This window comes from Pelodiscus sinensis, chromosome 4, assembly GCF_049634645.1.
Source record: "Pelodiscus sinensis isolate JC-2024 chromosome 4, ASM4963464v1, whole genome shotgun sequence".
Lineage (NCBI taxonomy): Eukaryota > Metazoa > Chordata > Testudines > Trionychidae > Pelodiscus > Pelodiscus sinensis.
In genome coordinates this window covers 111313979-111327645 of record NC_134714.1, presented here as the reverse complement: position 1 = coordinate 111327645, position 13667 = coordinate 111313979, and the positions used below count along the sequence as shown (strand labels likewise).

General features: G+C 45.6%; 1 protein-coding gene across 9 annotated transcripts in view; it reads left to right on the top strand.

Annotated features, from left to right (window-relative positions):
• Nucleotides 1-13667, top strand: part of PLEKHA7 (pleckstrin homology domain containing A7) — a 291921-nt gene that overhangs the window by 188207 nt on the left and 90047 nt on the right. For all 9 annotated transcript variants that reach the window (XM_075928057.1, XM_075928058.1, XM_075928055.1 and 6 more), the window contains one exon: nt 281-381. In XM_075928057.1, coding sequence (XP_075784172.1) covers nt 281-381 — 101 coding nt within the window. The remainder of the gene's footprint in view (nt 1-280; nt 382-13667) is intronic.

Sequence of the window (13667 nt, the reverse complement as noted above, 5' to 3'; positions counted from 1 at the left end):
ACCAGCCAATGCTCAAGCTCAAGCTCCACCAGTTGGGGCTGAAGCATGTAATTTAGCTTTGTGAGTTCCCGGACAATTTCCCTGCTTGCCCCTTCCTAATGGGGTGTCCTCCATGTTGAGAAACACTGATCTAGATAAGATGATATACCCTATGGAGGACCTGTGTATTCCCAGGGGTATGACCACACCTAGCTGAGAACCACTATGCTAGGGAATGTTTATTTACACTTGTTGAAAAAATGTCCTGAATCATGTTTTATTTTTCTTTCTCATTCAATAGACAGCAGAGAAGAAACTGTTTTGGGGAGCATACCATTGCCTAGTTATGTAATCTCTCCCGTTGGTCCTGAAGATCGCATAAACCGCAAGTATTCCTTTAAGGTACAATCAACCAGTTATAAAGCTTATGATTTATGTTCAACAGTAAAAACACTAGATCAGGGCTACTCAATATATGGCCTGTGGCCCGTTTGTTTGCGGCCCGCAGTGCGGTTTGGGTTTACGTGGAGCTCAACACGCGGCCCGCAGGTGGGATCCTTGGAACATGGCCTCCACTGGGAACATGCTCCACATTGTCAAGTCAATCTAATGGTCTTCTATTGATATGCATTTTAGTAGTTAAATTTCTGGACTGTCATTGCTCATTAAAAGTGCTGTCATATGGGTGGAAATCTGGTAAATATTGTATTTTATTAATATCAGCAGAACTGACTTAAATGGGGCCTGCATGTTGTGTAGTCTTGCCTTAATCTTTGTATTCATGCCCGTCAGTATGGAATACATATGGAAACGCACTTAAGTTGCATATATATTTGCAAATATGGAAACGCACTTAAGTTGTGGCCCTCAGCATGTGCTGTGAGTATCATTGTGACTCCTGGGGCTTCCAAAGTTGAGTAGCCCTGCACTAGATATTGAAAAACATTTATTTGCATAAGAGAAGACATTGTTTAGAGGAAACAGTAGTATCTCCATTTATAATTAAAAAATGAATGCTTTATTTTTACATCATATTTGCTTCATAAGTTTACAATGCTACATATTTCTTTTTTGCTTTGAATAGTTTTAGTTTTATCGTAGTTCATCTTTCTGCTATGCTATCCATTTCCCTGTAGCTGTAGTATGTGCTTATGGTTAATGATCTTCTGTTTGTAAAACATCAGAAGATAAAACTGACAAACCTTTTCAATAATCTTGTAAATAGAGTGAAACGGTGACTTTTCCCCTCACTGTAAAATGCTTTTCTTCGCAGTGGATGGGAATGACTTTTTTTGAAATAAAACAACCACTAAGTTTTGAGAGGGAGAGGAAATGACCGTGTCATGTCTTCAGTTGCTTTGTTATATAATGCACTGTGGCAATTAAACTTCTCATTTAGAGTCCCTGCAAAAATGAATAATTAGTATGGCTTCTATAATAGTTAAAAGAAGGAAATCATTTCTTTTATCTCTTAACTCATGCTGTAATTTCCTTCTCTTAGGGGAAAAACAACAGCCGCCTTAGACTATTAAATAGAATTTTGAAGCTATAGGTATTTCAGGTTCTATTTTAGAGCAACATTTTACTTTTGCCTTCCATGTGGTTTAAGTACATCTATGTTTTTATAAGGGGTGTTCTTTGTTAAAATTCCATGTTGAATGATTTATGGTTTGCTCTAGCTACTTATTGCTCTTTGAAAATGCAACAAAGAAAATAAAACCTATTCTTGGCAATGGAAAAGCCTGCTTCCAGCTTACTACATGTCTGAGCATGTGCATTAAGGCAAATTTTAGAGGTTTTAATGCAGGTTATATTTTTAAAATATATAGATCTTTGGAACAGAAAATGTCACATGGAATCCATGAAAGTAAATTATGAGCTTTAGTCATTCACAGTTTCATTAAGTGGTATGCAAATGATGTTCTAGAAAGCAGCTTTTTTCCATCTGTTTTGCTTTGAGAATTACAGTAAGACTTAGCTTTTAAATCTACCCACCCATAGCTTTTTCTTTCATCTTGATTTGTGGGTTTTAGCAATTCAGACTGCCTGTTGCTGGTCTCAGGTTTATTTTCTATGGAAAATGGGTTGAAACTGATTGAATATTTCTTCTTCAAGTAGTGTCCCTATGGGGGTTCCACTTCTGGTGCACGTGTGCCTTTGATTGGAGGTTTTCAGTAGCAGTGCCTGTTCGAAGCTCATGTTTCATCTACCCAAAGATATATAGAGCTAAAAAGGTGAACCAGCCCACAACTTGAGATGGAGCATCTAAAATGCCCACTTCATCTTGACCTTGAGTTCTTAGTTTAGCTGCTTTAGTTCTTTTCATAATTAGTTATAATTTGGTGGTTCTGTTTAATTCCCCACTCTTCTGATGGGTTTGCTTTGGGAGTCGTGATCAATGTGGCATGCTGGGATTCAAACCCAGCCTTAACCTGCTTGGTAGCTGTGTCACCAACAGACGTTCTGTATATCTGTTGTTTGGGAGATACCCACATTCCAGCTAAATTTAATTCAGTTCAGATTTTAAAAGCAGATTGAAAAAGTGGAGAGATTAAACTTTAGCTCCTCGTCTTGCGTACTCCCACCTCTGATCTGCCTTTGGTATAGCCCTAGATACCCTCCCAAAACAGCCTGTGAGTGAGTTCCTGCCAGTAACTACCATCTCTCTATAGAGACAGGGAGTCATCATATTTTCTTATGTTGATGACTGCCTCGTAAAGGGACCGTCACATATCAAAACAGCCAACATGATCCACAGGACCAGATAACTATTCCAAGTACTGCATCTTCTAACAGACAAACAGAAGTCCATGCTCTAGCTGATGCAGTCTCTTGAGTTCATAGGATCTCTATTAGACTCTGTCACAATTTGGGCCTATCTATCACACCACCGATTTATGGCCATACAGTACCTGGTTACCATAGTCTTGTCAAGTCCAACCACCATTTTCCTCACCTGCTTTCAGCTAATGGGACACATGGTTGCAACCACATATGTGGTGGAGTATGCCCATCTGCATATGCGTTGCTTCCAACACAAACTCACCATTGTTTACATCCCGTCCCACAGGATGGTTTTGCTACCACGCAATGTTCTCACCTCACTAAAATGGTGGACTGTTCCAAGCAACCTCATGATTGGCATCCCATTCTCACAACACTCCTGTTCATGCATCCCAGAATTATGGTTGCTTTTTTTGCAATAGTGTCACACTGGACACAATTGGACACAATATTCCAGTGGAGGCCTAATCAGTGCAGAGTAGAGTGGAAGAATGACTTCTTGTGTCTTGTTCACAACACTTCGGTTAATGCATCCCAGAATCCGAATTCACTTGGCAGCTATTACAACCTTTTATTCCCTTGTGCACGTGTTCTCTAGTCTTTAGTCTAGTTCTCTAGTCTCAACAATAGCAAGATTTACCAAGTGATTTGTTAGCCTTTTTCTGAAAATCTAAGAGCCTAATCCTATGTGGGATTTGAGCTTTGTCCTTAATAATACCATGAAACTTGCCTTTGAACTGCTAGGTAAGTGTGAATTCTGCATTTATCTATGAAAATGGAATTCTTAGTGGCTATTGCTTTTGCCCACAGGATTGGGAAACTATGAGCACTAATGGCTGATTTCCCTCCCTTTAGTGTCCCCTTGCTCCCAAAGATAAGTTGAGAATTATATCTACATCTCAAGTTCATATTTAAAACATTCTCTGATTCCACATTAACCAAGTAATCTACTTTCCTGTATTTTCCACAGCACACTAGGGAAAAAGCTACATTGCCTACTTTGGACATTATAAAGGCATTAACATTCTGTTGGGAAAAATCAATTTAGGAAGAAATGTACCAAACTGTTTAAAATCAGAAGCTTCAGGGGGTAGCCGAGTTAGTCTGTACAGGAAAAAACAACAAATGGTCTGGTAGCACTTTATAGACTAACAAAACATGGTATCATGAGCTTTCATGGGCACAGCCCACTTTTTCAGTCATCTGAAGAAGTGGGCTGTGCCCACGGAAGCTCATGATACCATTTACATGTTTTGTTAGTCTATAAAGTGCTACCAGACCATTTGTTGTTTGTTCTAATTCAGACAGAGCCAAAGAATCCACAGTCTTTACTCAAAAACTTTCAAAGTAGGTTTCCATTTGTAATTTTGTTCATTACCCAACAGCTAATGTTCAGCTCCCTTCAAGAAGAATAACCAATTATATAAGATCCCATGCTGCCTCCTTCCTGGCATTATTAAAACTGTACCAATTGCTGAAATTCACAAAGTGGTAACCTGGCGTCAGTGCATGTTTTTTTCCAAACACTACACCCTGATACGTGCCTCTAGATTGAGGTGCTACTGTTTCTTCAGTGTTGGATCCAGTTCTGAAGCTAATGCCTCTTTCAAGAGATACTGCTTAGAAGTCACCTGAAGGGGAGCAGCCACAGGTACCATATGCAAAGAAGGAAGAGAGGTTATTTAACTTATGTCATAATGGGAACTCTTTGAGGTGTCCCATCCTATGGGTGCTCCGTTATTCACTCTTCTTCCCTCTTAAGTTGGAATTTTATCCCTAGAGACTTCATGGTAGAGAAACATCTGAGGGTGATTCACCTATAAAGGAGGATCATATGTTGCATCCTCGGAACAGGGCACAAGGATGTTCGGAGCACATGCGCAGACTGAACGGGTCACAGTTTCTGGAAATCTCTGCTCAAATCCCTGAGAATCATAGAACATTAGAACTGGAAGGGACCTCGAGAGCAGGACCGGTCCTAACCAATGGGCAGCCCTGGGCGACTGTCCGGCTCACCTGCAGGGTTGCCAGATGGTTTTAAAAAAAAAACCAACACAACACCGGGGAAAATTTGTCATGCAAAAAAAAAAATAAGGTTGGGGAGTAATGTATATTGCAGTGGGGCATTGCCGGCATTTGATGGCATAGATCACATTACTGGATGTGCTCAGACATCTATATAGAGCATTCCTAAAACTGAAATACCCACTTGGAGAAGTGCAAAAACAGACTGACAGAGCCAAAAAAGTACCCAGACATGAACTACTTCAAGACAGACCCAAAAGAGAAAACAACAGAACTCCACTTGTCATTGCCTACCGTCCACAACTTAAACTCCTCCAACACATTATCCATAATCCACAGCCTATCTTGGAAAATGATCCCTCACTCTCAGATCTTGGGGGAAAGGCCTATTCTCACTTACAGTCAACCTCCCAACCTGAAACAAATTCTTTCCGGTAACCAGGCTACACAGCTACATCATAAGGATCTAGGATCCTAGCTCTGCAATCAGCCCCAGTGCCAACTCTGTCCACATATCTTTACAAGTGGATTCATCACTGAAGCCAACCACATCAGCCACCAAATCAGAGGTTCATTTAACTGCACATCCAGTAATGTGATCTATACCATCGAATGCCAGCAATGCCCCACTGCCATGTATATTGGCCAAACTGGACAGTCTCTACAGGAAAGAATTAATGGACACAAATCAGATATCTGTAAAGGGAACATACAGAAATCTGTTGGTGAACACTTTAATCTACCTGGACACTCATTAAGAGATCTCCAAGTTGCTGTTTTGTTACAGAACAATTCCACAAGCCAAATACACAGACAAGGATTGGAACTACAGTTCATTCACAAGTTTAATTCTCCTGCTAATGGTTTAAATAGAGATACTGGATGGCTGGGACATTATCATCCAACCAAACAATGAAGGTGCCAATGGTTCTTGTGTCTGTGAGAATCTGGTTTTAGTTCTGTTCCTTTCTATTGCTAACTAATGGTTCTTATCTGCCTCTTTTAATTATCTAGTTTTTAGGTGCTAATAGACTATCTGTGGTTTTCCAATTTTTCCAGTTACACAAGTTCTCGGCTTTCTCTTTTTGATACTTATCTACCCTCTGCCCCCATTCCCCCCCCCCCCATCCTTTCCCTCATTTATTTTGGTTCTGGACATCCAACACTCTGGTCATCTGAAGAAGTGGGCTGTGCCACAAAAGTTCATGATACTATCTACATATTTTGTTAGTCTTTAAAGTGATACCAGATTATTTGTTGTTTTTTAAGTTTTTCCTGTTACAGACTAACTCGGCTACCCCTCTGAAGCAAAAGTAATTACGTTACTTCTGTCAAAATTCCTTCTCAAATATTTTATAGTATCCCAAATGGGATTCAGTTCGTCTCTGAGAATTAGCAAAATGTACTAACAGATTCAGCCATGGAGAAAGAAAAGAGGGAAAACATGTGGTTTAAGTAGTCTGAAGCTTTATTCACTTAACTGGGAATATCCAGAAATAAATCGTACAGTTCAGGCCATCATTCTGGCCTTCTTTATACATTCTTACCTGAGACCTAACCTGGTCCCAGTCCATTGCTTGGATCCCACCACTCTCCTCAAATGAAAGTTAAAGGGGGTTGGAAAAGAAATGTGAGGTGTCATCCCGCAGTATTGGACATTAGGAGCCCCAATTCCCCCTTTTCCAGCTTCCTTAGTGGATACCATCTCCTAAATTCCATTCCAATTCCTATTTATCAGAGAGCCATATCCCTTCTGTAATGTGCACCTGTACTGCACACCTGCCACCTATTAAATTAGCGACATCTTGACCTATCCTCCTTAGATACTTCACAAGTTCCTTACTCAGAGCTGAATCCTGGTTCCCTGATGCTCCTTGTGCAGCAGAAGACGCTGAGTCCATGGGCAGAGCTGGGAGTGTGGGGGTTTGCCCCCTTCGCCTTCTGTGAAAGTGCAGGGCAGTACCGGTGACAGACCCACCCCTCTTCTCTTCCTGCCAACTGAGCAGTTTGGAGGCAGGAAGCCGGAGCCAGGCAGTGTGGAGCAGCCGCTCCTCTGGCTGGTGCCATAGCAGAGACAGGGTGGTGTTCCCTCCTCTCTTCCTGCTGGTGCAGGGGGTTGAGCTGCCCCTCAGCTCCAAGTCCCCTTTCCTCAGACAGCTGGTAAGTGTCACAGGGGTGGGGGACCCAGCTCCATGGCTGACAGAACCCTCGGGGAACAGAGTCTGCAGGGGAGCCCTCCTGGCAAGCAGTTATCCCATCCCCGTCTACTGAGCCTCTAGTTACCCCCTCCCTATCCACTGAGCTACTTCCTGGCCTCTCAGCCACTAGCTACCCCTCTCTGCACCCTGAGTTACCCCTCTGCTCTCACACAGCCTGTAGCTACCCTCTGCCTGCCCCGTGGCCAGAACCGTCTTGTCCATAGGACAAATCGGGGCAGCTGCCTCAGGTCCCATGCTTTGGGCAGAGGGAGTTCCAGGGTGGGCTGCCTGTGGATAGGAGAGACCTGGGGGATTATGGAGCCTGGTGCAGGATGGCAGCAGCACCCCCCCCCCCCTCACACACACACACATACTCACTGCAGCAATGGGATTTGGAGCGGCCTGGCAGCCTGTCCTGCTGCACCACCCTCTCCCCCAGCCAGCTCCACTCCGCTTCTCCATTGCATCAGGAAATAGAGTGCTGCAGCCCTAGGAGAAGTGGCACAGAGCAGGCTGGGAGGGCGATGTAATGGAGCAGAGCAGGCTGGTGGGCTACTCTGGATCCCACCACTGTGGTGAGTGCAGGGGAGGGGGTTACCTCTGTTGCCGTCCCACACCAGGCCCTGTAATCCCCTGGGCCACATTGCTCAGGGGAGAGGGTAAGTGGCCAGAATGGGTGGGGCTTGGGGAAGGGATAGAGCGGGGCTGGGATGGGACAGGGCCTGTGGCAGGGTATTTGACTTTGCCCCTGCTCCTGGGTCACTGGGGAGGGTGTGCCTCAGGCTCCGCATCCCCCTGGGGACAGTCCTTTCCTAAGCTAATCCTTGGCCATGCTTAGCCCCTACATACTCTCTGCCTGCACATCCCCTAGTTACCCCCCGTCTGCAGCCTGAGCTAGCTACCTATCTGCACATAGCCCCTAGTTATCCCCTCACCGCCCCTTGACACACAGCCCATAGCTCAGGGGTGGGCAATAATTTTTGCCCAGGGGCCACTTCAAACATTTTTGAAGTAGCACCTGGCCACCCTGGAAGGGGCTAGACCTAAACAGGAAGGGGCGGGTCTTAAATGGGAAGAGGCGGGGCTACCCCAGCCCCATACCATAATTGGTCTGGGGGTGGGGGAGCTCCTTTGCCCCCCCTTCCCACTAGGCACCCATACCCTGGAAGAAGCTTGGCATGTTCCCCCACTCCCAGGCCAATCAGGGCCGGGGGGCAGGGGAGTGTGGGAAGCCTTCTCCTGCCCTGCAAGGAGCACGTGGCACTTTGAAGTGCTGCGGGCTCCTCGCTGGGCCAGGGCAGGGCGAAGGAAGTTTCATGCAGCTCTCCCACCCCCAGGACTTCAAAGCGCCACATGCTCCTGGAAGGGAGGGGCGGGGGGAGCAGCAGGGCCTCCACAGGCCAGATCCACCCTCTTGGTGGGTAAGATCCGGCCCACGGAGGCCCTTTTGCCCATCCCTGCCATACCCACTCCTCTTTCTAAACCCTGAGTTACCTCTTCCCTGCACCTTGGGCAGCTGTATTCAAACTTTTTGAGCTGAGCCTCTTCTTCTTCGAGTTATAATTTTTGGTTGCACCTCCCCTGCCACAACCTTGACAGACTGGGTGGCCAGGTGGGGTGTAGCACTGTGGAGGTGGCACTGCCCCCCCAGACCTACCATGTGAAGCTAGCTTGGACCTGCTGCCCCCTGCTCCCAAAATATAAATCATTCTTCACCCAGGTAGGGAAAGGGTTAGAGCCTGGACCTTGGTTCCCATCGGTGTGATACTTGCAACTCCCAACCACCTCTTGTCTCTGAGCACATCACGATCAAACCCTACAGTTACCTGACAGGTGACACATGAAAGGGGCAAGAGGGGGCACATGCCCCCCAAACACCATCGGCGGGAGGGGTAAAGGACTGACCTGCAGCCAGCAGGCCCAGAGTCTCTGGCGTCTGGGAGAACTAGCAGGGGGACTGGCACCTATATCAAGGGTCCACCCGTGCCCCCGCACTCACTGGCTGCAGCAGGGGAACTGGAGCAACACTACTGCAGCTCGCTCTGCTCTCCTAGTGCAGCACTTAAGGGAGGAGATGGACTGCCCCTGCTCTCACTGGCGGGAAGCAGAGTGAAACGGCTGAGGGAGTAGGCTGACCTGGGGTTGCCACTGCTGTTGAGTGTGGGGAGCCATGACCCCTGCTGCCAGCACAGGACCCCCTGTCCCTCTAGTTCCCCAGGTGGCATTGGTTGGGGAAAGAAGTAGGAAATGGGGTGGGGATGGGAGGGTTGTCCTGGCCCTTCCCCAGGCAGGAAGCAGTCACATGGCTGGTGGCCCATGTGTCACACCTCACCAGTTGACCCTGACTACTCCTATACTTGAGTGGCCTCCTCTTAGCCCAGACCTCCATGGCCCCCTTTCTACTGCTGGGCCCAGGAGTTTTTATAGTATTTTGGAAGAGGGATTGATCTGATTGCCATTGACCTTGCTTGCATTTGAGCAATTTTACCAGGTGTCCTGTATTCACCATAGGGAAATATGGTCACCGTACTAAAGTAAGTCCATCCCCTTTCTTTCTCCTTTATTAACCTAATTGCAGTGGTAACCCTGACAGGAGCTCCATCCCCTTTTCTTGCTAGATGGACAAAAAGCCATTATACTTTCAGTAATGATCTCTTCACCAAGCCAAAGGAAAAATATCTCCTTATGTCATGTAGGATTGTATTGCAAAGCCAGTATTATGCTATTACTCATTAGAAATCCATGCATACATAGACTGCTTTGCATTATTAGTAAAAGATTATTTGTTGGGCTGATATTGACTCTCTCTAACCCTTTACTTGATATTTGAATGCGAGTTTAAAGCCAGGACGAGTTGCTTTCTTATCTCAGAACAAAATTTTGTAAGAGGGGCAAGAATAGATTTCCTGGGATTCCTATAGCAGTGATAACATGGGACTGTTCAGATTCCACATCTACAGCTTCATGTGTCAGCTTGTAGAATTTCAAGAGCACTGAGTTACCAGAATTCTGTCACTCACTAGCCATTACATTTATCTAATCTGTTAAGTACCCTTATATATAGAGAGCATTGTATGTCATAGCTAAATGCTGCTAGAAATAGAAAACACAAAAAGATTATTCCCAAAATAAAGACAGGAGTTTTTTCACACTGAAGTCCTAGACAAGTGGAAAAATGCATCCTGTCACATTTTAAATGTGGTCTGGCTTCTATTTAGATTAATGTAAAATGCCAGTTACAATATACATATGAGTTTAGTTATTGGACAGCTTCAAAAATTAGCTTTGAGTGAAAGCTGTTGTTCAAGTTCTGCGCGAACATTTTTGTATAACAAATTCATGAGCCTAAAGATTTTTAGAGCAATTCGGGTAGAAGAATTCAAACAAACAAACAAAAAACAATCACACACACAACCACTACCACACACATTTGAATGATTTTGCCAGCCTGTAACATATAAAAATAATTATTTTAAGAGTCGAGACCTTTGGGAGTTTGTAGGTTTTGTAAACTTTCTTCATTGATTTGATAAGACCTGAGTTCATGCTTTTATTTCTTTTGCAATATTTAACTTGTGTCACCTACAGTAGTACATAGAGTACAAGCTGTTTTTCAATGTAAGGGCACATCTACGCTGCATACTTATTTAGGAATAAGCTACTTCAAAATTTATATTTTGAAATAACGTGTCTACACAGCAAATGGCCATGAAATAGTGCTGAGCTATTTTGAAATAGAGCGTCCATACTATGGGATGCTGAAGTGTATTTAAGGCTACCTGGAAGCACTTCAGGCATGGCATCCCTGCTGCCCTGGAGTGGGAGCTATGCTCCCTGGCCATGGCATAGGCCTGCCTGCGCTCCTGCCTGGTCCCAGGCTGGGGACCAACTGGCTAAGTAGAAGTTCTGTAGAAAAGGACCTGGGGATTACAGTGGATGAGAAGCTGGACATGAGTCAACAGTGTACCCTTGTAGCCAAGAAGGCTAAGGGCATACTCGGTTGCATTAAGAGGAGCATTGCCAGTCGATCCAGAGATGTGATTATTCCTCTTTACTCGGCTCTGGTGAGGCCACATCTGGAGTAGTGTGTCCAGTTCTGGGCCCCCACTTACATGAAGGATGTGGATGCATTGGAGAGGGTCCAGCGGAGGGAACCAAAATGATTAGGGGGCTGGAGCATATGACCTACGAGGAGAGGCTGAGGGAGTTGGGTCTATTTAGTCTGCAGAAGAGAAGAGTGAGGGATGATTTGATAGCAGTCTTCAACTTCCTGAAGGGAGGTTCCAAAGAGGCTGGAGAGAGGCTGTTCTCAGTAGTGATGGATGGCAGAACAAGGAACAATGGCCTCAAGTTGCAGTGGGAGAGGTCCAGGTTGGATATTAGGAAAAACTATTTCACTAGTAGGGTGGTGAAGCACTGGAATGGGTTAGCTAGGGAAGTAGTGGAGCCTCCATCCCTAGAGGTGTTTAAGTCTCGGTTTGACAAAGCCCTGGCTGGGTTCATTTAATTGGGATTGGTCCTGCCTTGGACGGGGGGCTGGACTTGATGGCCTTCTAAAGTCTCTGCCAGCTCTATGATTCTATGAACACTTGCTCCTGGGTGCGCATATGGCCCCTGTGGCCCGGGCTGTCAGCCTTCCAGTGTCTGGTGTGGAGATCCTGGCTGTTTGCCTCCTCTCCCCATACCTCAGTGAGGTCCAAGATCTCCACACCAGACCAGGAAGGCACACACCTCTTTCACCCCTGGGCAAGGTCCTGGGAGCTGGCTGCCTACTTGGCTGAAGCAGTGGAGGGCCCAGGTGGAGCACGGGGGTGGTTCATGGTGGCAACAAAATCTGTAAAGGCTGCTGGTGTGTGGCACAGGGCTGGCAGGGCCCGCATTGTGCCACAAGCCCTTTTCCCGTGGCTAAACTACCTGTTGTTCTTCCTGCAAGGAGGTTTAACAGGTAGTTCGATTTAGGGGCTTTAATTCGAAATACCAGGTCCCTGCCGCGTGTAGACGCGGACAGTTAGTCCGGACTTGTAAATTTCAAAAATGGCGACTGGCCGGGAAGATGCAAATCAAGTGCGGGATATTTAAATCCCGGGCTTGATTTGCAACTTTAAATGCCTACATTAGCCTCCCTTGTTCGAACTAAGGGGCTAGTGTAGACATACCACAGGAGGAGGTATGGGTGCCAGAGAGGATTCTAGCCTGTGGGAAGGTTTAGAAGAGGTTGCAGAGTCAGGGAGGGACTGAGGTGTCAGAGGCAGGCTTTAGCTGGGAGGCACTTACCTAAGCAGCTCCCAGCCATCAGCACTCTCAGGAAGACTTCCTTGCCAGCAGCCCCAGACGTCTGGCTGGCCGGCTGGCTGTGCATGTGGCTCTCTGTGCCACGAGGAGGGAGGTAAAGGCCTCCCTGCCCTTAGCAAAATCTCTGTTTCTATTGGCCAGAAACCGGAAAATGGGAACTGAGAAATTGTGTTGCACCGCCTTTGTTTCAGCAAAATCTTTCAGCTCCCATTGGCTGGTTTCCGGCCAGTAGGAGCTGAGAAATTTTGCTGGGGATGGGGTCAGCATGCTGAAGCCTCTTCCTTCCTCCCTCCTCCCTGCAATGTGGTGACACACAGAGAGCATCTAGCTGCTTTTATCAGGGGTGGGTGCAGGCCGGATCAAAAAAGTGGACTAGATCCGGCCTGCAGGCCATATCTTACCCACCCCCGATGTATAACTTCTGTGTCAGTTAGGTATCATTTCAGTAACAAGGCACATAGATCCAAAAAATAAGAGATCCTAATCTTTGCCTGAAAAATAGAGGTCATTTTTTCTGGATATTTGAATGTCCTTTATCTGTGAAAATCAGGATTTTCTATGTTGAGCTGTTCTTCATTGCTGAGACCTGTTGGGACCTGGGCTGCTATCTTTGTCAGTTATTCACAGTATCTCACTGCTTCCTGAAGTTGGTGTTGACATACTTCACTCTTTTATTTATTTATTTATTTATTTATTTATATATATATATATATATATATATATATATATATATATATATATATATACACACACACACACACTCACTGCAATACACACACACACACACACACACACACACACACACACTCACTGCTTCCTGAAGTTGGTATTGACATACTTCACTCTTTTTTACACACACACACACACACACACACACACACACACACACACACACACACACACGTCTCACCGAACCACGGTGAGCCCCGCTTGCCAGCCGCCTGTCTGGCGATCTGCGCATGCACAGATTGTTCTGCGCATGCGCAGATCGCTCAAACCCGTAGCCAGATTTAAGTCAAATAAGCTACCAGGGAGCCTTCCCTGTTGGCCCTATGGTAGCTGATGTACCATAAAATCTGTCCAGTGAATTTGTTACTGTGATGTAAACTGAGGAAATGCCACACTCGGTATACCTGAAAGGGACTGTTTCACACTTTGGAATGGAGTAAGGTGGGGAGGGGAGTTCTCAGCTTCTATATTTCCTCAAGAGTTGTTCTGTCTAGTTCCCCTTCCCTCTCCACATAATGTTGATGACAGTTTTTACAGGGAACTGAATCACAGTCAAGCTTAGCAGTCAGATACTCCTAAATTTGGCTCATAAGTGTTGTATAAATTTGATACTTTCCAACCAAGGCATAAGAGGAGTTATTCTGTTCTGTTTTCATAAGA